The 23273-nt window shown below is 46.6% G+C and overlaps 1 protein-coding gene across 1 annotated transcript; it reads right to left on the bottom strand.

The window, feature by feature from the left end:
* Positions 1-15575: 15575 nt before the first annotated feature.
* Positions 15576-15890, bottom strand: LOC116983562 (protein PXR1-like; the record flags this gene model as incomplete). Its single annotated transcript, XM_033037348.1, has 2 exons — positions 15576-15623; positions 15825-15890. Coding segments are annotated over 2 exons (114 nt in total), but the record flags the coding sequence as incomplete, so codon positions are not given.
* Positions 15891-23273: the final 7383 nt, after the last annotated feature.

Here is a 23273-nt window from a genome sequence, read left to right as displayed (position 1 = left end):
GGAAAAGTGATGTTTTGGGTCGGGACCTTTCTTCAATCCAATCAAGGATATTAGGTGTTGTGTAGGAAAGAACTGCAGGTGCTGGTTTACATCGACGGTAGACACACAATGCTGGAGTAACTCAGCGGGACAGGCAGCATCTCTGGAGAGAAGGAATGGGTGACATTTCGGGTCGAGACGTCTTCAGATGTTGGCTGTTGTTTTGGGTCTGAAAAAGGGTGTTGACCCGAAATGTCACCTATCCATGTTCTCCAGAGATGCTGCCCGACCCACCGAGTTACTCCAGCACTTTGTGTCTTTTTCGCAAACCAACAACTGCAGTTCCTTGCATCTGCGTGAAGCAAGAACAATTGTGAGTTTGCTTTTCTGGGAACCAGAGATACAATGTGGGATGTAAAAGCTACGACAGAAGGAATTCTACTGTCTTTTAAATGTTGATATTTTACCAAAATATCACGTTCTTGAGCACCATGTGTAGCTCCATTATTGAGGGGGATTCTAGTATTTGGGGTGAACAATCATGTATAGAGAAAAAAAGGCCCTTGAAATCAGGCGCCAGGTATGAACAAAACAGACCGAGTAACTCAGTGGGTCAGGCATGATATGGTCAGGCGACATTTCGGGTCAGAACCCTTCTTCAGACTGATTGCAGTAGGGGTGGAGGGGGGAGGGTGGTGGGGGGGGGGGGGGGGGGGTGGAGAAAGCTGTGTGAGAGATGACATTGTGGGAGTAAGCCCGGCGAGTGATAGGTGGAGACGCAAAGTGCTGGAGTAACTCAGCGGGTTGGGCATCATCTCTGGAGAACATTGACAGGTGACGTTTCGGGTCGGGACCCTTCTCCAGTGAGAGGTGGGTGGGGAGTTGATCGGTGGATGGGTAGATAAAGGCCAGAGATGAAAAGAAAACAAACGGGTGTCAGACAAGGAGGAAAGACGAGTGAAATGTAACACCGGGCCCAGAGAACTTGCTTCGAATCAATTGAATGTGCTTTTCCTCAAGGACAAATTAGTAGGCATTGAAATAAAGTTGAATTGGTCTCGATCTTAGATTTCCCACAGATATTGTTCCTGACGTGCCTGTTTGGATGACAGATATAGTGCCGAACAATAGCTGTGTTTTACAATGCCACATTGAATTACTGGTTTCATAGAAATATCATAGGAGTCATTTGCTGCTTTCTGACAATGGCAAGCTCCACCAATAAGTCACCTGTCAACTCAGCTTGTTCCCTGTGCCACTGTATGTTCTGATGGATTGCAGAACTGAATTTTAACGCACCATGACTCCTTGAAACCTGCCACTACTCCGATACTTTATTCGAGCTTGTTGCCTAATTTAAGGTTTTCCGCAGTGTTATCCAGGTATTAATAAAACCCATTCAACTTTACAGTTGCACTTGGTTTTTAAGTTGAGTCCCAATGCTTACAAATGCCACTGCGAAGATGTCTATGTGTCAGCTGAAGCCATTTGTTAGAACATTGAACATAGAACTGCAGAGGCATGGGCGGAAATCCAGTGTCCCCCATCCACCCCCCTTCCTATGTTTTGAGAGGTGGGCGACAATCCCCCCCATGTTTTGTGTCCTGGGCGTACAGCCAGTCCCAGGGTTGGCTCGCCTGTCCCGGGACTGGCTGTAGCGCCCACGTCGACTCGCCTGCCCCACACTCCAAAGACGTGCAGGATAGTAGGTTAAATGCTTCGGTAAATTGTAATTTGTCCCTAGTGCGTCGTATGGTGCTAGTGTACGGGGTGATTGCTGGTCAGCGCGGACATGATGGGCCAAAACACCTGCAGTTCCCAGGTCGCCTCCGCGCCCAGGTCAGCTCGCCTGCCCCGGGACTAGCTGCAGTTCCCAGGTCAGCTCGCCTGCCCCGGGACTAGCTGCAGTTCCCAGGTCGAGAAAACTAATTGGAAAAAAATACGCCTGCGGGCCGGATGATTTCGGGTTACGGGCCGGATACATCCCGTGGGCCGTAGGTTGCCAACCCCTGTCCTAGATGTTAGGCCTCATTGTGTCCCCCCCATGTTTTAAAAGCAATTTCCACCCATGTACAGCACAGGATCAGGCCCTTCAGCCAACAGTGTCTGTGCCTAACACAGACACAAAACGCTGGAGTAACTCAGCAGGTCAGGCAGCATCGCTGGCGAGAAGGAATGGGTGACGTTTCGCTTATGCAAAAAGTAACGGTGATCAAGGGAAGGTAGAGCCCACAATGGTCCATTGTTGGCTGTGGGCTTGGTGATAACGAGTTATACAGACAGTGAAACTCAACAGGGCGACAGTGAAACTAGCACGATGACTAGGGTGGGGGAGTGATGGAGAGGGAGGGGATGCAAGGGTTATTTGGAGTTAGAGAAATCAATGTTCATACCGCTTGGTTGTAAGATGTCCAAGCAAAATATGAGGTGCTGTGCTGAACATTATGCCAAGTTATATTAATCTCCGCTGCCTGTATGAGATCCATCCCCTGCATATCCATGTGCCGATCTAAAAGCCTCTTAAACGCCACTATCGTATCTTCCTCCACCACCACCCCTGGCAGCACGTTCCTAGCACCCATCATATTTCGAGGTCAACAAATAACCTGTCCCAGTACGGAGTTTGTACGTACTCCCCGTGACCTGCGTGGGTTTTATTCATGTGTGTATATATTTATATTATGGTATATGGACACACCTATCTGTTTTGTAGTAAATGCCTACTATGTTCTGTGTGCTGAAGCAAAGCAAGAATTTCATTGTCCTATACAGGGACTCATGACAATAAACTCACTTGAACTTGAACTTGAACTTTTCTCCGAGACCTTCGGTTTCCTCCCACACTCCAAAGACGTACAGGTTTGTAGGTTAATTGGCTTGGTAAATGTAAAAATTGTCCCTAGTGGGTGTAGGATATTGTTAATGTGCGGGGATCGCTGGTCGGCTCGGACTCGGTGGGCCGATGGGCCTGTTTCCACGCTGTACCTCTAAACTAAACCGTACGTTACTCCATTAGTACATGTCAGCGTTTTCATCTGATGTCAAATTGGTGATAGATGGACAAGAATGAGGCTGGGATCAGTGTCATAGCTGAAATGAAGAGAGATTTACAAAGGGGCTACTTCTTTTGTTTACAGGCTGGGTTTTGTAACAACCGAACATTTTTAGTGGATGAAGCCAGTGACAACGTCCTTGAAAACACAGCTATAAAAAATACAATATTACACTCCCAAAATGAGTTACACAATGCCAATGTTCAGCGTGTCCTTGAGTTTATAATACTTCATTTAAAAATGTAACCCATTAAATAATAGGAGATTGTATGTCGGTGATTTGCACGATAACAAAATTTGCTTGTAAACAGCACAATTCCCCTCCCTCTTATTCCACCGAGTTTCAAGTGCATTAATCCTGAAGATGTGCTGACCAAATATAGACACAAAGTGCTGGAGTAACGCAGCGGACCAGGCAGAATCTCTGGAGAAAAAGGATGGGTAACGATTCGGGTCAGGACCCTTCTTCAGTCTGAAGAAGGATCTCGACCCGAAACATCACCCAATCCTTCTCTCCAGAGATGCTGCCTGTCCTGCTGCGTTACTCCAGCATTTTTTGTCTATCTTTGGTTGAAACCAGCATCTGAAATAATTTGAAATAATTTAATTGCCACACAACCAAGGTCGGTGGTATTTGGGTTGCCAGCAGCGGTACAATAATAAAGAACACAACCACAATAAAAAATTTACACAAACATCCACCACAGCATTCATCACTGTGGTGGAAGGCACAGAGCTTGGCCAGTCCTCCTCCATTTTACCCCGAGGTCGGGACCACCACCCTCCACAGCCGTTGCTGCGGGCGTCCAGATGGTAAGGGACAAAGTCAAAGTCAAGGTGAGTCCAGGATCGGCTCTTCCCAACCAGAGACCGCGGCTTCAGGCTGGTGTAGGCCACAGGCCGGCGGTCAAAGTTTTAAAGTACCTGCCGTGCCGCAGCCGGAAGCACCGCAGTCTGCAGGGCCGGCGGTCGAAGCTCCCCTCCAGGGGAGATGATAAGTCCATACCGCGCCCGCGGTAGAAGTTGGCCGCGGGCCGGCGGTGGAAGCTTCTTCTTCCACCCGGGTCCCCAACGTGAGATCCCGGGCTGTAGACGCCGCACCAGCTGGAGTTCTGCAGACCGCGGCTTCAGGCTGCCGTGGGCCAGCGAAACGGAGCGCTCCCCTCCAGCGAGGTCTCACCCGCTCCGCGCCGAGAGTCCACGCTGTGCCCGCCGCTGAAGCTCCGGGCGCGTCTCCGGGAAAGTCCGTGCCGATCCTTGCTGTTAGGCCACGGGGGAGGCGGCCTGAAAAAGTCGCCTCTCCATGGAAGAGGTGGCCGAAACGGTTTCCCCCTTACCCCCCCCACACACCACCCCCCACACATAACACACAAGGAAACATTAAAAACACACTTTTAAACATACTAAAAAAATAAAAAAAGTTGAAAAAAGACGGACACGCTGCCGACAGGCGCTGCCAGTGCACTGCAATTCCTTCCTACACATCACATTTTAAGAGTCTGAAGAAAGGTCAAAGCGTCACCTATTCATGTTCTCCAGAGATGCTGCCTGACCCATTGAGTTACTGCAGCACTTTGTGTCCTTATTTGTAAGCCAACAGCCAGTAATCCAGATCAGGGGTGCTCTGGTACTTCCAAAATGTGGACTGGATTTTGGACTTTGAACTTTGTTTTATTTTCTTCGTAAACGGCACCAAAATATGATGCATCTTGTATTTTTAGTTTTAGAGATACAGCGCGGAAACAAACAGGCCCTTCGACCCACCGAGTCCGCGCCGACCAGCGATCCCCATTCATCAACATTATCCTACGCATACTAGGGACAATTTACATATACACCAAGCCAATTAACTAGCACACCTGTACGTCTTTGGAGTGTGGGAGGAAACCGAAGATCTCGGAGAAAACCCACGCAGGTCACGGGGAGAACGTACAATCTCCGTATAGACAGCACCCGTAGTCGGGCTCGAATCCAGGTCTCCGGCACTGCATTCGCTGTAAGGCAGCAACTCTACCGCTGCTCTACCGTGGCCTGCGGTGGCGCAAAGAACTTCACCGTACTGTGCACACGTGACAATAAAGAACCATGCAACCATTGAGCATCTGCAGTTCCTTGTTTCTGCAAAAGATCACTTTATCTGAAGCCTCAAACATACATGATCTGATTAGGCCAGATGGAAATTGGTTTATTTGAGGAACTGCAGATGCTGGTTTATACAAAAGAAGGACACAAAGTACTGGGGTAACTCAGCGGGTCAGGCAACATCTCTGGAGAAAAAGGATGAGTAACGTTTTGGGTTGGGACCCTCCTTGAGACTGTAATCTTCGGTCTGAAGATGGGTTCCAACCCAAAGCCTCACCCTTCCTTCTGCTCCAGCGATGCTGCCTGACCTGCTGAGTCACTCCAGTATTTTGTCTCTACTTTTGCCAATGTACTATGATCTCAGGGACAAGAGATGAGGCTATATATCAAAGACTTGGCCCACCCCGGTCATTCCTACTTCTCCCTGCTCCCGTCAGGCAGAAGGTACCGAAGCTGTTATCAGGCTTTTGAACGGTCCTTCCATACTAGGGTAATGTCCGATTCACCATTGCAGGCTTGGTCCAAGGAACTGGTGCTCTACAATGCTGAGAACTATATTCTGCGCTCTGTATCTTCCCCTTTGGAGCCATTAAGCTTAAGTCAGTATTATTATCATTTTTAGTTTTAGTTTTTATCTGCCTGTATTTTTGAAGGTGGGATTTGATACGTAGTAGGGGTGTGTTCTTTTGTTAGTGGAGTCTGGCGCAGACTCTCAGATGAGAAGTTTCAGTTTGGTGTCGGAGAATGAGGGGAAACAGTTTTCTACCATGATTACGACACACACACATGTTACGAGACGACATACCTCCATACGAAGAAGCTTTTATATGATTTATATGATGTGAATGGAACAGCGATTTAAGGGCCTGTCCCACGAGCATGTGACTCCATGCGGCAAGCGTGACCTAACGTGGTCGCTTGAGCCGTACGGCCTCGCGGGGCCGGTCCCACTTCGATCGCCGGAGCCGTATGGAGTTGTGCGGAGCTGGTCCCGACATCGCGCGGGGCTCCGAAAAACTGACCGTGTTCAAACATTCCGCGCGGCAACGGCCTGCCGGCCCGCAGGCGCCTCGACGGGCGTGCGCAGCGTCTCAATGCCGTACGCAGCGTCTTGACACCGTACGTCACGCGCGAACTTCCCGCTGACTTCGCTCGAACTTCACGTCACTCACTCGACATCCGCGCGGCCCCCGCTTCCGGTTTGGTCACGCTCGCCGCATGCAGGTCGCATGCTTGTGGGACAGGCCCTGTACGGGGATCACTCGACATCCGCGCGGCCCCCGCTTCCGGTTTGGCCGCACTTGCCGCATGCAGGTCGCATGCTTGTGGGACCGGCCCTTTAGAACGTAAAGTTCTGAGTTATTTCTTTGTTTTGTATTACTTAAAAATAAAAGCAATTAATCAAGAAACAGGGTCTGGAAGATTCATCTTTGCTGTCTTATGTGTGTCGTGAGTGCGTTAGGCTATACCTCCAAATCATCTCCGATAATTAATGGCTATCGAAGTTGGACTTTGAGAACGTTGTAAAAACTGCCATTATACTATCCACTGGACTTGACTTTGAATTGATTGTATCCATGCACTGAGTGGACAGCCTCAAAACAAAGCTTTACACTGTACCTCGGTGTATGCGACAATAACGTAACAACCTGGACCCTAATCTAAACGTATCCGCCTAAAAAATCATATTCGCCCAAATGGGACACAAAGTGCTGTAGTAATTCAACAGGTCTGAAGTAACTCAGAATATGGATAGGTGATGTTTCAGGTTGGGACCCTTGTGAAGATCTTTTAAAGTGTTTTTTATTCAATGGATATCTTGTAGAATCATCGGGCAATTTTCTGATATATGATTGCCAGTAGACTTTCTGGGAAAATTGAGGTTATTATCTCAGTTCAAAGTAAAGTGGGAAGGGAAGGTTTTTGGTTTTTGGTTTTGACCCACTGAGTTATTCCAGCACTTTATGTCCTTGAGTATTAAACCAGGACATGGAGTTCCTTGTTTTCTAGACCAAGTCGGCTTGTTTTGAGGTGATTCTCAGATGATGAGGTAAGCATTTGCTTGATTCCTCTTTCCTCATCTTCCCTGAGGTGATGCGATTACACTGAAAAAGCAGTTGGAAACATTATATTTCCAACTGGTTAGAAATAAAAGCAATTAGACGTAATTAAGGAAAATCCAGTTTGTTCCTTGTGTTCGAATGTCTTGAGGAGAGATTGTATTTTAACAAGAACCGACACCATTAAATGAAAATAAAATGCAAACTCAATTTCATGGATTTACACATGACAGTTACCCATTTCTTATTCCCTCCGAAACTAGTTGCTTGTGAAGCTTGTTCGTTCGATTTTCACTTGTGGCCTGACCAGAAAATGTTCCAAAGCAGCTCATCCACCTCCTCCCCAGGGTCCTCATTTACTGACTCTTTTGTGGCTTTTAATGAGAAAATGGACGGCATGGTGGCGCAGCGGTAGAGTTACTGCCTTACAGCGCCAGAGACCAGGGTTCGATCCTGAAATCGGGTGCCGTCTGACATGGATATGGCAGGTTTAGAGGGATATGGGCCAAATGCAGGCAGGTGGGATGAGTGTAGATGGGACATGTTGGCCGGTGTGGCTAAGTTGGGCCTGTTGTAACTCTGTATGCCACTCTCTATGACTCTAACTCATCCCCTAATATTAACAGATTGGTGAGAGGAGAACAGGATATTACTCAAAACAACATGTGTGGCATGGTGGCGCAGCGGTAGAGTTGCTGCCTTACAGCGTCAGAATCCCGGGTTCAATCCTGACTATGGGTACTGTCTGCACAGAGTTTGTACCTTCTCCCCGTGACCTGCATGGGTTTTCTCTGAGATCTGAGGTTATCCACTTTGGTAGCAAAAACAGGAAGGCAGATTACTATGTAAATGGCTTCAAGTTGGGAAATGGGGAAGTACAACGGGATCTGGGGGTCCTTGTTCATCAGTCTATGAAAGTAAGCATGCAGGTACAGCAGGCAGTGAAGAAAGCGAATGGCATGTTGGCCTTTGTAACAAGAGGAGTCAAATATAGGAGCAAAGAGGTCCTTCTGCAGTTGTACAGGGCCCTAGTGAGACCACACCAGGAGTAATGTGTGCAGTTTTGGTCCCCTAATTTGAGGAAGGACATTCTTGCTATTGAGGGAGTGCAGCGTAGGTTCACAAGGTTAATTCCCGGGCTGGCGGGACTGTCATATACTGAGAGAATGGAGCAGCTGGGCTTGTACACTGGAGTTTAGAAGGGTATCTCATTGAAACATATAAGATTGTTAAAGGTTTGGACACGCTAGAGGCAGGAAACATGTTCCCGATTTTTCACACAGAGAGTGGTGAATCTCTGGAATTCTCTGCCACAGAAGGTAGTTGAGGCGAGTTCATTGGCTATATTTAAGAGGGAGTTAGATGTGGCCCTTGTGGCTAAAGGGATCATGGGGTATGGAGAGAAGGCAGGTACGGGATACTGAGTTGGATGATCAGCCATGATCATATTGAATGGCGGTGCAGGCTCGAAGGGCCGAATGGCCTACTCCTGCACATATATTCTATGTTTCTATGTTTCTATGATGTTGGGGGAATCCAGAACCAGGGGCCACTGTTTAAGAATATTTAGAACTGTTTAAGCCATTTAGAACGGAGACGAGGAAACATTTTTTCTCACAGAGAGTTGTGAGTCTGTGGAATTCTCTGCCTCAGAGGCCGGTTCTCTGGATGCTTTCAAGAGAGAGCTAGATAGGACTCTTAAAAATAGCAGATTCAGGGGATATGGGGAGAAGGCAGGAACGGGGTACTGATTGGGGATGATCAGCCATGGTCACATTAAATGGTGGTGCTGGCTCGAAGGGCCGAATGGCCTACTCTTAAGGAGGAGGAGCCATCTTGGTGAACGGCTGCTAGCCAGCAGCCGTCCGTCTTAAATTCGTTTTTTTTAATAGTTTTTAGTGAGTCCTGTTTTTTTGTTTGTAGGGGATATGGTCTTTTAATGTGGGGGGGTAGGTGTTACTTTATTTATAGGTCCCTACCTGGTCAGTGTGGCAGCCTTTTTTCCGGGCTGCCCGTCGACCCGTCCTCGTGGCCTACCAGCGGGCTTGGAGCGCCGTTTCTTGGCGGGAACCACCCAGCACCTCGGCCTGGGTGGCAGCACAGCATTGGAGCGCTGGAGCGGAGCGGAGCGGGCGATGCCTTGCCTGGGTCGCCGCGCTGGAGCTCTGGCGAGCTGGACCGCCGTGAGCAACATCTCCGGGCTGCGGGTTTGCGGAGCGGAGAGGCGGCGTGCGGAGAGACGGCGTGCGTAGAGGCGGCAAGGCAGCAGTGCGGAGAGCGGGCGCCGACTTTTTCATCTGGAGCCTAGGAGCGCCAAACTGGCGCGGCCTTGTCGGCTTCGGCAGCCGCGGGCTCCAACCAAGAAGCGGCCGTTCCAAGTGGCCCAGCCGCCGAGAGGACTCTCCCGACGCCGGGGCAAGACCACCCGGTGAGAACGGCCAGGGACATCGGGCCTCCGTACAGGCAATTGCGGTGGCCTCAATAGGCCTGACTTTGGGGTGAACATGGGGTGGGGACTGGACATTGTGCCTTCCTCCACAGTGCTATCCACTGTGGGGGGATGATTTTTTTGTCTAATTGTAGTCCTGTAGGTCTGTGTCCAAGATGGCTGCCGTGAAGAGAGAGTGGACGCTGGCGCGCTTTGGCTGCCGCTGCTCTCTTTTCACACTGTGTTTTTGATTTTCTGTTTTTGGATTGAATTCTGTTTTTAATTTGTGTCACTGTGATGTCTTTAATTACTTGTTTTATTCCGATTATATGTTTTTATTCTGATTACTATGTAAGGTGTCCTTGAGATGTATGAAAGGCGCCCATTAAATAAAATTTATTATTATTATTATTACTCCTGCACCTATTGTCTATTGTCTATTGTCTATCCTCAGTTTCCACCCACACTCCAAAGACGTACAGGTTTGTAGGTTAATTGACATGTTGTAAATGTAAATTGCCCCTAGTGTGTAGGATTGTGTTAGTGTGCGGGGATCGCTGGTCGGTGCGAACTCGGTGGGCCGAAGGGCCTGTATCCGCGCTGTATCTCCAAACTAAACTAAACTAACGAAGGTTGTGTATTTCAGTTGAGAAAAATAAATGGATTAAAAGAGGCCTTTGGCTCTTCCGACTGACCCAAGAACATAGTAAAGAATCAAATATCAGTGTTTAATAATTAATAGGCAGGTTAGCTGAAAGGCTAGAAATGCAGAGAACATTGTTCAAAGCAGAGATGGGAATGGGAATGCAATGGGAAATTTCGGAAAAAAGGACAGAGAAAAGAATCTCAAATAGTTACAGATTTTACAGAGAGATCTTTGGGGACAATTATACATCGATCTTCTAAAGTATTTTTTATTTATTCAGTAGATACCTTGTACCACCATTATGCAATTGTCTAAATATATGGAAGATAGACACATAAAACTGGAGTAATTCAGCGGGACAGGCAACATCTCTTGGAGAGAAGGAATAGGTGACGTTTCAGTGACTAATTCTCCAATTAGTTTCACTGTCCTGATTAATTTTACTGTTTGTACGCCTCGTTGTCACCTTCCCTTCAGGCAACAACGAACCATTCTACTTTTCCTTGACCATCGGCTGCTTTGATCTGTCATTTTCACACCTTACCCATCCATATCTTTGTGTCTCCCCTCTCCCCTGACTCTCAGTCTGAAGAAGGGCCTCGACCCGAAACGTCACCCATTCCTTCTCTCCATGGATGCTGCCTGATATGCTGAGTTACTCCAGCATTTTGTGTCTATCTTCGGTGTAAACCAGCATCTGCAGTTCCTTCCTACACATTTCTAAATATTTGGTTGTGAGGAGAATTTGTGGGAAAATTGGGGTTCATGGCTCATTTCCGTTGGAACGGGAGGTTTTTGATTTTGGGATTTAACACGCTGGTAGAAATGTTCACGCTGGACATAAGATTAGTTCTTAACAGTTTATAATTTATGGATTCCTTTAAAACTACAAACATTTTTAACGTAGTCAAGGAATTAATCATTCATTTATCTACTTCTTAGCACTTCATCTTTTCATTTTTTACCTCATTATTTGTCGAGTCTGTTTGTGTGGATTTTCTTCGTCTCCAATTTTGGACGAGATTCAGGCCCCAGAGATGCATAGAATATCCTCCCGGTGTGACTCCTGTCCGTCCATGAGTTTTGGCAGAAGGGGGTAGAAACTGGTTCACACACAACACCTGTTGGTTGAGGACTAAATGTTCCTCCTCAGGTTGACCTGGAGCAGATCTCCATGGAGATCAGTTCTGGATGAAATGGTGCCAGATAATGTGGATGCAAGGAGTCCTTTACCCAGAGTAGGGGAATCAAGAACCGGAGACATAGGATTTATTAAAGTGGGAGGGGTAAGATTTAACGGGAATCTGAGGGGCAACTTTATCACACGGTGGGTGGTGGATATAGGGAATGAGCTGCCAGAGGAGGTAGACACAAAGTGCTGGAGTAACTCAACAGGTCAGGCAGCATCTCTGGAGGAAAGGAATAGGTGACATTTTGGGTCGAAACCCGTCTTCAGCTGGAGGTGGTAGTTGAAGCAGGTACTATAACAACATATGAAAGACAGGTACAAGGATAGGACATTTAGACAGGTACAACAATATGGTTGGAGGGATATGGGCCAAATGAGTGCAAATGGGACCAGCGCAGATGAGGCGTCTTGGTCGCCATGGACTAGTTGGGCCGAATGGCCTGCTTCCATGCTGTATGACTATGACTATGATTCCACATGAAACCGGATGGGACATTTCCATGTAGGTATGTTACAAAACTTACCTTCAGCGGCGCTGTAGTTCTGTCACTGGCCGTGTGCGCGACTTTGGCGATTTGGGGGGGGGGGCAGCTTATTCCATATCCCTGCCACTCTCTGTGTGAAAAAGCTACCCCTCAGATTCCTATTAAATCTTTTCCCCTTCACCGAAAACCTATGTTCTCTGGTCCTCGATTCACCTACTCTGGGCACGAGACTCTGTGCATCTACCCAATCTTTTCCTTTCCTGATTTTATACACCTCTATAAGATCACCCCTCATCCTCCTGCATTACAATGAGTGGAGTCCCAGCCTACTCAACTTCTCCATGTAGCTCAGACCCCCTAGTCCTGGCAACATCCTCGTAAAGCTTCTCTGTTCCCTTTCAAGCTTGACAATATCTTTCCTATAACACGGTGCCCAGAACTGAACACAATACTCTAAATGCGGTCTCACCAACGTCTTATACAACTGCAACATGACCTCCCAGCTTCTCTACTCAATACTCTGACTGATGAAGGCCAATGTACCAAGAGCCTTTTTGACCACCCTATCTACCTGCGACTCCACCTTCAGGAAACCATGCACCTGCACTCCTAGATCCTACAACACTACCCAGAGCCCTACCATTCACTGTATAGGTCCTGCATAGGCATGAAAGGTATAGATATGGTAGACACTCAGGACCTTTCTCCAGGAAGGTAATGTCAAAGACTAGAGGGCATAGGTTTAAGGCAAGAGGGGTAAAGTTTAAAGGAGATGTGTGGGGCATGTTTCTTTTATACAGAGGGTGTGGTGGATGCCTAGAATGCGCTGCCAAGGGTGGTGGTGGCAGTTAAGAGTCTTTTGGATAGGCACATAGATGACATTGATTCATCGTGGCATCATGTTTGGCACAGACGTTGTGGGCCGAGGGGCCATTTCCTGTGCTGTGCTATTCTATGTTCTATGCGAGGTGACCACATTGAGATATGCACTATCCTTTGAGGGAAGAACAGGAGAGACATAGGGGGAAGTTTCCCCCGACTGTGGTGTCCAGAACTGGGGATCTCAGCCTCAAAATAAGGGATTACCCATTTAGAACTGAAATGAGGAGAAATGTCCTTGCTTAGAAGCCAGTGGGTGCTGGAGTGAGTCTTAGCTCAAAGAGCTGACAAACTGCATGCAAGGCAGAGGTTAATAGATTTCTGGATGCTGGAAGAATTGCGGGATAGAGGGAAGTAGGTAAGAAAGTGGGAATCAGCTAAAGATCCTGTTTAATGGCCTTGTTTAATAGTAGAACTGACGAAAGGCCCACACAACGAACTGTAGATGCTGGTGTACGAAAAAAGACTCAAAGTGCTGGAGTAACTCTGTGGGTCAAAGGATGTGTGCTCTGAAGAAGGGTCCCGACCTGAAATGCCTCGTAGAAACATAAAAATATAGAAAATACTGTAGGTGCAGGAGTCGGCCATTCAGTCCTTTGAGCCAGCACCACCATTCAATATGATCATAGCTGATCATCCAAAACCAGTATCCCTGTTCCTGCTTTTTCCCCATATCCCTTGATTCCTTAAGCCCTTAGAGCTAAATCTCTCTTGAAAACAGGTTTAGTCTAGTTTAGTTTAGAGATACAGCGCGGAAACAGGCCCTTCGGCCCACCGAGTCCGCGCCGATCAGCGATCCCCATGATCCAACACGATCCTGCACACACTAGGGACAATTTACAATTTTACCAAAGCCAATTAACCTACAAACGTGTACGTCTTTCGAGTGTGGGAGGAAACCGAAGATCCCGGAGAAAACCCACGCAAGTCACGGGGAGAACGTACAAACTCCATACAGACAGCACCCGTAGTCAAGATCGATTCCGGATCTCTGGCGCTGTAAGGCAGCAGCTCTACTGCTGTGCCACCGTGTCACCCATATTCTCCAAAGATGCTGCCTGACCCGCTGAGTTACTCCAGCATTTTATGCCTATTTTTTTGAGGCTTGAAAGGCCTAATGGTCTAATGGTCAAGCTTCTCCCCCTTATTTCCTATCTTTGTATGTTCTGAAAATACACATCATAGTGCGACCATCATTTTTTGTATAAATCAGCAGCACGTCAGGCTGTCTTCTGCAGCAAGGGAATGCAAATCATTCTTGTGTTTTTTTAAAAACTGGGACAGTGAAACCTTTACCTCAGAGCAAAGCTCTAAGCTGGTACCAATTTAGAAAACCTTCCAACATAAACAATAATTAGTCTTAAATTGATTTCAGGATCCATCCAGCCCAGTTCCCCGTGGATACAGAGTTGGAGGCGAGCCATAAAAGAACCGGGTGCCCGTTCCGTGCTCCTGACTCCAATCATCGGGACGTTTCGTGAAATGTGATCGCTTCTGTGGTTGTTTAGGCAAAGAAAGGACTTTTGTAGCATGAGACTGTGCAGGGTTGAATAATAGAGAGATTGTGTGTGAGCAGGTCTGGGCCCCAACTCATGTTTAGCCTTGTGATGTTTAGTACTGCTGAAGGCAACTGGTCATATTTACAGCTGTCATTGCCATAGGCTTTGCTGGCTGGGCGGGGGGGTTAGGGGGGTGGTCTGACAGGGGCTGCTAAATCCCTTGAGGTTTCCTTTAGTCCACCTGATTTGTATTACGGTCAAACCAAGCGTTGCTACTGGCAACTATTTCATGCAAAAAGCTACGTTTGTCTGATTCACTTCATTTTTTACACAAAACATCGATGATTGTCCAGTTTAGTTTGCTGTCACGTGTACCGAGGTACAGTGAAAAGCTATCGATGCGTGCTATCCAGTCAACGGAAAGACAATACATTAAAAAAAAAAATAGACTTGATTCAAGTAATAAATATACACAATACATGATCCGTGCAAAAATATCATCCGATGTTTACGGAGGCTATACAAACATTCAACAGTGTTTACACACATTGCACAAATTTCACAAATTTATCCCCCACCCTTGCCACCCTGGCGTGGAATCCCTTCCCTTATTTTGAGGGGCGTCTCCACCACACCCTGCCCCCCATGGCCAGCAGCGGAAGGACCCTAGATTGCGCAGTCTGCAGCGGGCCAGTCGGCAACATTCAGAGACCCGGTTTTGATCCGGACTACGGATGCTGTCGGTACGGAGTTTGCACGTTCTCCCCGTGGCCGCATGGGTTTTCTGAAAGATCTTGGGTTTCCTCCCACAATCCAAAGACGTACTAGTTTGTAGGTTAATTGGCTTGGTAAAATTGTAAACTGTCCTTAGTGTGTGTAGGATAGTGTTGGTGTGCGGGGATCATTGGGCCTAAGGGCCTGTTTCCATGCTGTATCTCGAAGCTAAACAAAACTAAACATTCATGGCACAGCCATGTTTTGGCGCCATTTCCAAAGTCCGGTCGGTCCTCCCCCCGCATACTGGGAGGTCGTCTGCCGTCTACAGGAAGCAGCGTTCCACATCCATGTAAAAAAAAGGATTCTGATGGACCTTCCTCCATTGCCTTCGACCCGATCGGCCCACTCCTCTCCCTGCACAAACCGACGTCCCTCTCCTCTCCTTGCCTTCTTTTCTTTTCTTTTCTATTCTTCTTTCCTTCTTTCTTTCCTTCTTTCTTTCTTTCCTTCTTTCCTTCTTTCCTTTTTTCTTTCCTTCTTTCTTTCCTTTCTTTCCTTCTTTCCTTCTTTCTTTCCTTTTTTCTTTCTTTCTTTCTTTCTTTCTTTCCTTCTTTCCTTCCTTCTTTCTTTCTTTCTTTCCTTCTTTCTTTCTTTCCTTCTTCTTTCCTTTTCTTTTTCTTCTCTTTTTTCTTTCTTTCCTTCTTCCTTCTTTTCTTTTTCTTTCTCTGTCTTTCCTTTTTCTTTCCTTCTTTCTTTCCTTTCTCTTCGTCTCGTTTCTTTCTTCTCTCTTCCTTCTTTTCTTCTTCTTTCCTTCTTTCTGTCCTTTTTCTTCTTTTCGTTTTTCCTTCTTGTCCTTCTTTCTTTCCTTCTTTCTTTCCTTCTTTCTGTCCTTCCTTCCTTCCTTCTTTCCCTTTCCTTGTCTTTCTTTTCTTTCTTTCTTTCCTTCCTTTCTTTCCTTCTCTTTCCTCTCCTTCGTTTCTTTCTCTTCCTTCTTTCTCTTCCTCTTTCCTCTTCCTTCTTTCCTTTGGTCTTCCTTCCTTCTCTGTTTCCTTCTTTCCTTCCTTCTTTCTTTTCTTTCCTTCTTTCTTTCCTTCTTTCCTTCTTTCTTTCCTTCTTTCCTTCTTTCCTTCTTTCCTTCTTTCCTTCTTTCTTTCCTTTTTTCTTTCCTTCTTTCTTTCCTTCTTTCTTTCCTTTCTTTCCTTCTTTCTTTCCTTCTTACCTACTTTCTTTCCTTCTTTCCTTATTTCTTTCTTTCTTTCCTTCTTTCTTTCCTTCTTTCCTTCCTTCTTTCCTTCTTTCCTTTCCTTCTTTCTTTCTTTTTCTTCTTTTCTATTTATTTATCTATTTATTTATCTAATTTATTTTATTTTATTTATTGTTTTAACCAAAAACAATGTCATCAAATATTAACAAAAATATTTGCAGTACAAAATAAATCAAAAACAATGTCATCAAATATTAACAAAAATATTTGCAGTACAAAATAAATCAAAACAAAATCCACCACCATAATACAAGACAAACCAATGTACTGAACAAACTACAAAACAGCTATATTACTATCCTTATTGAGGATGACTTCCCCCCCCCAACAGTGAAATCCTCCAGGGTGCCCGTGGACAGCGCATTGTCCCTCACTAGCAACACCCGGGTGCGGGCGTAACCCCGGAAAAGGCAGCCAGCCCTCTTCCGCCTGCTGCCGTGACTCGCTGATGGCCAGCTTGGCCAGGCCTAGGAGTAACCCAACCAGGACATCTTCGGCCCCACCCTCTCCCCACAGGCTCCTGCAGCCGACCTTGAGTTGCCCCGTTCACCCTCCTTGCTCCTCGTGTCCCACGTCTGTTACCGCGGTCCGCTGAGCCTTCAGGTGGGTTGCCGATCACTTCCAGCGGGTCTGTCTGAGTCTAACAGATATTCATGAACCATTGATGGATTTTTTTTTAAACAGTAATCTCACGGTTAGCAATACTGATACTTTATTTTTTAAATAAACTATTTGAGCAATTGAATTTAAATTTTCCAAACTTGGTGGGATTTCAGTCTCCCAGTCAATAGTCCAATCAGCTCAATGCTGATCCAGTAATCTAACCACTCTGCTACTGAACACATGGAGCCATTTTACTACATGGAGTTTCAGTTTAGTTTATTGTCACATGCACCGGGGGTACAGTGAAAAGCTTTTGTTGCGTGCAATTCCGCCAGCAGAAAGACGATACATGATTACAATCGAGCCATCCACAGTGTACAGAATCAAGATAAGGGGAATAACGTTTAGTGCAAGATAAATTCTCAATGCATTTCAGCTTTATTGTAATGATTTAAAATTGATTGATGGTGAAATTTCATGATGCGCTGAGCTCTGCATTTCATCCAGAGAGATGTCCTTATAGTTTAGTTTAGTTTAGTTTAGAGATACAGCGTGGAAACAGGCCCTTCGGCCCACCGAGTCCATGCTGGCCAGCGATCCCCGCACACTAACACTATCCTAGACACAGCGGGGACAATTTACATTTGCACCCAACAAATTAATCTACAAACCTGGACGTCTTTGGAGTGTGGGAGGAAGTCGACGATCTTGGAGAAAACCCATGCAGGTCACGGGGAGAACGTACAAACTCCATACAGACAGCACCCGTGGTCGTGATGGAACCGGGCGGCTCTACCGCTGTGCCACCGTGCATGCTATCATCAGATGAATCTGTCCCCTTTCCAAAGGAGAACGATGAATAAGTGTCTGCACGGTAAAACAAAGGGAACTCGGTGACGTGAGCGAGCTGTACCGCTCCAACGGTACATCGCAGTCGCTCGGACGCTCAGCGATAGGTGGTGGAGCCCGGGCACACTTTCCCCAGAGACTCCGTGCCAGGAAAAAAAAGCCGAGAAGAGATGCAGGCATCCAAAGTCCCCTCAGGGCCCGTCCCACTTGGCGATCTTTTTGGCGACTGCCGGCATCATTGGCTGACGTATCAGGTCACCGAAAATGTTGCGGCGCGATACGGGCGTGACGCGGCGTGATGACGTATAGACGCGCGGTGTTTCCTCAAGTGTCGCAACATTTTTTCGTCGCTGGATTTTTAAATGTCGCCGAAAAAGTCACCAAGTGGGACATCCAGGCTCTTTAAGGGCATGCATAAAATGGACTCAACAGCCCACTGATGTACATTGACAGGTCAGGTTTGATTGCAAACTAGTGCAGTGGTTACCAGTCAGCGTTACGACATCTCTCACTGGGATGACTGACCTTTCTCAGTGCAGAGTCAATACCCAGGTTTTTGATTGATGCTATTTAGTATCGAATATTTTCACTATCAATTACCATGCCTGTGTCATTTTCATTTGGCTCCTAATGAAGGAAAGGAACATTAGAAAAGTTAGAACGAGGCAGCTGAGTGATGAAAGCTATGAAGCAAAAATGATCGTGGCTGCAATTATTGAACTCGACAGGTCTGGAGTGGATTTAGAATTCCTCTGCACTAATGCAAAACAAAAAAATCAGCTTAAATTGGTTCCCTGTCCCTTATTTATCAATCTTGTCATTATATGTGGGGATTTTCAAAGATTATTTCCATCCCAGAGAAGATTTAATGTTTCATAAGTGCATTGTTCTTAATTTAAAATAGCGATTGAAGTGTAACAATGAAGTACCTTATTTTACACCCATGACCTCAACAGCACCAAACATTATTCAGAGAGAGAATGGCAGAGATGAAAGAATTATTGCCCGGCATGTATTTTGGCTGTTATTGATCTTCCTTCAAACAATATCTATTTCTGCAATGGTTCAGCAAATTTATCTAGTGAAGTGCTCAGTCATTCATTCGAGCGAAATATCAAGTTCTGTTTCGGCTTTTCCTGCATTAGCAGAACTGTCACAGATAACCTCAATGTCTCTGACCTACGGAGAGAAACTCTTTCACCCAGGACTGCGATTCCAGGCCATCGAGTCATTTGGAGATTTTGCTTCTGCACAGAGTAAGGCCTTCAGCAAGAATATAATGAAACTATTGACCTATTGGCTAATTGGACGATGTCTCCGAGTAATGAGACGGAGATAAAAGGAACTGCAGACGCTGGAATCTTGATCAAACCACAAAGTGCTGGAGTGACTCAGCGGGTCCGGCAGCTCCTCCGGAGAGAAGGAATGGGTGACGTTTCGTGTTAAAACCCTTCTTCAGACTGAGCATCAGGGGAGAGGGAGAGGGAGACATAGAGATATGGACAGAGGGAGACATAGAGATATGAAATACCATTCGCTGCGATGGCATTTCAGTCTCAGTCACAGAGGCCGATGTCAGGAAATCCTTCAGAGGGGTGAACCCCCGAAAAGCACCTGGTCCTGATGGTATACCCGGCCGTGTTCTAAAAACCTGTGCGGACCAACTGGCGGGAGTTTTTACGGACATTTTCAATCTCTCACTTCTGAGGTCTGAGGTCCCCACCTGCTTTAAAAGGGCATCAATTATACCGGTGCCCAAGAAGAGTAAGGTGACATGCCTCAATGACTATCGACCAGTGGCACTAACGCCGGTGGTGATGAAGTGCTTTGAGAGGTTGATCATGGAGCAAATCAACTCCTACATCGACAAAAACCTGGACCCACTGCAGTTCGCGTACCGCCACAACAGATCAACGGTGGATGCGATCTCGCTGGCCCTCCACTCCGCACTGGACCACTTGGACAACAAAAACTCATATGTCAGGCTGTTATTCATTGATTACAGCTCGGCATTTAACACAATCATCCCCTCCAAACTGGTTACCAAACTCGCAGAACTGGGTCTCTGCGCATCCCTCTGCAACTGGATCCTCGACTTCCTCGTCCACAGACCACAGTCTGTTCGTATTGGTGGAAATGTGTCAGCCTCAATAACAATCAGCACGGGAGCACCTCAAGGCTGCGTGCTCAGCCCCCTGCTGTACTCACTCTATACCCATGACTGCGTAGCGAACCACAGTGCGAACTCCATCATCAAGTTCGCTGACGACACCACTATTGTGGGGCGTATCACTGATGGGGATGAGTCAGAGTACAGAAGAGAGATCGAGCAACTGTCCATATGGTGCCAGCGCAATAACCTGGCCCTCAACACCAGCAAAACCAAGGAACTGATTGTGGACTTTGGAAGGAGTAGGAGGGGGACCCACAGCCCCATTTATATCAACGGGTCGATGGTTGAAAGGGTCAAGAGCTTCAAATTCCTGGGCGTGCACATCTCTGAAGATCTTTCCTGGTCCGAGAACACTAATGCAATCATCAAAAAAGCACATCAGCGCCTCTACTTCCTGAGAAGATTACGGAGAGTCGGATTGTCAAGGAAGACTCTCTCTAACTTCTACAGGTGCACAGTCGAGAGCATGCTGACCGGTTGCATCGTGGCTTGGTTCGGCAATTTGAGCGCCCTGGAAAGGAAAAGACTACAAAAAGTAGTAAACACTGCCCAGTCCATCATCGGCTCTGACCTTCCTTCCATCGAGGGGATCTATCGCAGTCGCTGCCTCAAAAAGGCTGGCAGTATCATGAAAGACCCACACCATCCTGGCCACACACTCATCTCCCTGCTACCTTCAGGTAGAAGGTACAGGAGCCTGAAGACTGCAACAACCAGGTTCAGGAATAGTTACTTCCCCTCAGCCATCAGGCTATTAAACCTGGCTCGGACAAAACTCTGATTATTACCAACCACTTTCTGTTATTTGCACTATCAGTTTATTTATTCATGTGTGTATATATTTATATCATGGTATATGGACACATTTATCTGTTTTGTAGTAAATGCCTACTATTTTCTGTGTGCTTAAGCAAAGCAAGAATTTCATTGTCCTATACAGGGACACATGACAATAAACTAACTTGAACTTGAACTTGAACTTGGAAGGGGTGAGGTGTGATTCCAGATGCTGCAATCTTGATCAAAGCACAAAATACTGGAGTAACTCAGTTGGTCTGGCAGCATCTGGAGAGTGTAGACACACAATGCTGGAGTAACTCAGCGGGTCAGGCAGCATCTGGAGAGTGTAGATACACAACTCAGCGGGTCAGGCAGCATCTGGAGAGTGTAGATACACAATTCTGGAGTAACTCAGCGGGTCGGGCAGTATCTCTGGAGAAAAGGAATAGGTGACGTTCCAGGTCGAGACACTTCCTCAGACTCCTTCAGACTTGAGTCTCGACCCGAAACGTCACCTATTCCTTTTCTCTTGAGGTGCTGCCTGTCCCAATGAGTTACTCCAGCATTTTGTGTCTTATCTTCCGTATAAACCAGCATCTGCTGTTCCTTCCTACTCGCAACGTCAGGGGAGGTAATGGATAGTGGACGTTTCAGGCCGGGACCATTCATCTGACTAAATAAATGCAATACATTATGTGCAGGAAGAACTGCAGATGGTGGTTTAAATTGAAGATAGACACAAAAATCTGGAGTAACTCAGCGGGACAGGCGGCATCGCTGGAGATACTAGCCGTGAGAAAATATATTTTTGATCTCCACTAAAGGCCAAGATTGAGGTTTCTTTTGCAGTAAGTGTTTGTGACTGTGTTGTCAAATTAACTAGAAGCTGAGTCCCTGGCAGGATGGAATCCCCATAGCCTCAGTGTTGATACGAAATGCAGCCAAGTTATGCGATTGTGTTTTATTCATCAAGCCCTTAAATTCATTCAAATGCAGTCTTGTGCCTTATTTGTTCATTCATTTACTGACAACTCAATCTCAGACGGACTTCTTTATTTGTCTCCATGTCTTAAGGTCACCAGGTCATAAGTGATAGGAGGAGAATTAGGCCATTCGGCCCATCAAGTCTACACCACCATTCAATCATAGCTGATCAATCTTTTCCTCTCAACCCCACTCTCTTGCCTTCTCCCCAGAACCCCTGGCACCTGTACTAATCAAGAATATATCTATCTCTGCCTTAAAAATATCAATTGACAGCCTCCACAGCGTTCTGTGGCAAAGAATTCCACAGATTCACCACCCTCTAAAGAAATTCCTCCTCATCTCCTTCCTAATGGTACACCCTTCAGTTCTAATGCTATGACCTCAACATCTCTCTACAACAAGAGTATATGGAGAGTTTCTCCAGCATTTTTGTCTACCTTCCATTTTTCCAGCATCTGCAGTTCTTTCTTACACATTTCGTCTGCTTCACTGCGAAATCTCCTCATGGTGTGTCTACTTTGAAGAAGTTCTCCTCCTCTCTCCGAAGACAGTTAAACGTCGCCTATTCCTTCGCTCCGTAGCTGCTGCCACACCCGCTGAGTTTCTCCAGCATTTTTGTCCACCTACGACTGATAGAACCGGTAGTTTTGCCTCTTGCAGTGGCAAGCAGATAGATACCATTTATAATATTGATTGATTTTTATCCCACCTTAATCAGAAACTGATACATTCCACATCTATCACAAATGCAGCGAGTCACCCATCAGATTACCCAGCAAAGTCAAATCTACGGCCACATTGCTCCACTTTTAAAAAACTTCCTTTTAAAAATAGATTCTTAATCCCCAGTGGAAGATTGTCAGAGAGTGGTGGGTGTATGGAATAAGCTGCTAGAGGAGGCAGTTATAGTCATTGAATTGTACAGTGTGGAAACAGGCCCTTCGGCCCAACTTGCCCACAACGGCCAACATGTCCCATCTATACTAACCGGGTTTGTGGGTTAATTGGCTCCAGTGTGTAGGGAGTGGATGAGAAAGTGGGACAACAAAGAAGTATGGATACTGTGTGTACGGATTTGTACATTCTCCCTCTGACCACGTGGGTTTTCTCCGGGTGCTCTGGTTTCCTCCCACATTCCAAAGATGTACGAGCCTGTGGGTGATTGGCTCCTGCGAATTGTTCCAAGTGTGTAGAACTAGCGTTTGGGTGATGGCTGCTTGGCGCGGACACTATGGGCCGGAGGGCCTGCTTCCACGATGTGTCTATAAACTAAACTAATGTGAATTGGTGATCAATGGTTGGCATGGACACGGTGGGCCGAAGGGCCTGTTTCCATGCTGTACCTTTCATTCATTGGAGAAATTCACACTGACCTTACGGTTCGGTGACCCTTTGCCACCAAATCAATCCCGTTACATCATTGCCATCTATGGTAATGCTGTCTACAACAGAGGTTACCTTGGGCCATGCATTTCCAACATCAGTGAGCTGATGGGGTTGACGGCATTTCATAGCAACATGCCTACAGCAATGTTTCACAACATCTCAGCAAATGTAAACGGGGGTGGGAGATTGCAACCTTCACGTGGTCCGCCCTGTT

The sequence above is a fragment of the Amblyraja radiata genome, chromosome 18, assembly GCF_010909765.2.
Source record: "Amblyraja radiata isolate CabotCenter1 chromosome 18, sAmbRad1.1.pri, whole genome shotgun sequence".
Lineage (NCBI taxonomy): Eukaryota > Metazoa > Chordata > Chondrichthyes > Rajiformes > Rajidae > Amblyraja > Amblyraja radiata.
This window is presented reverse-complemented; position numbering and strand designations above follow the sequence as displayed.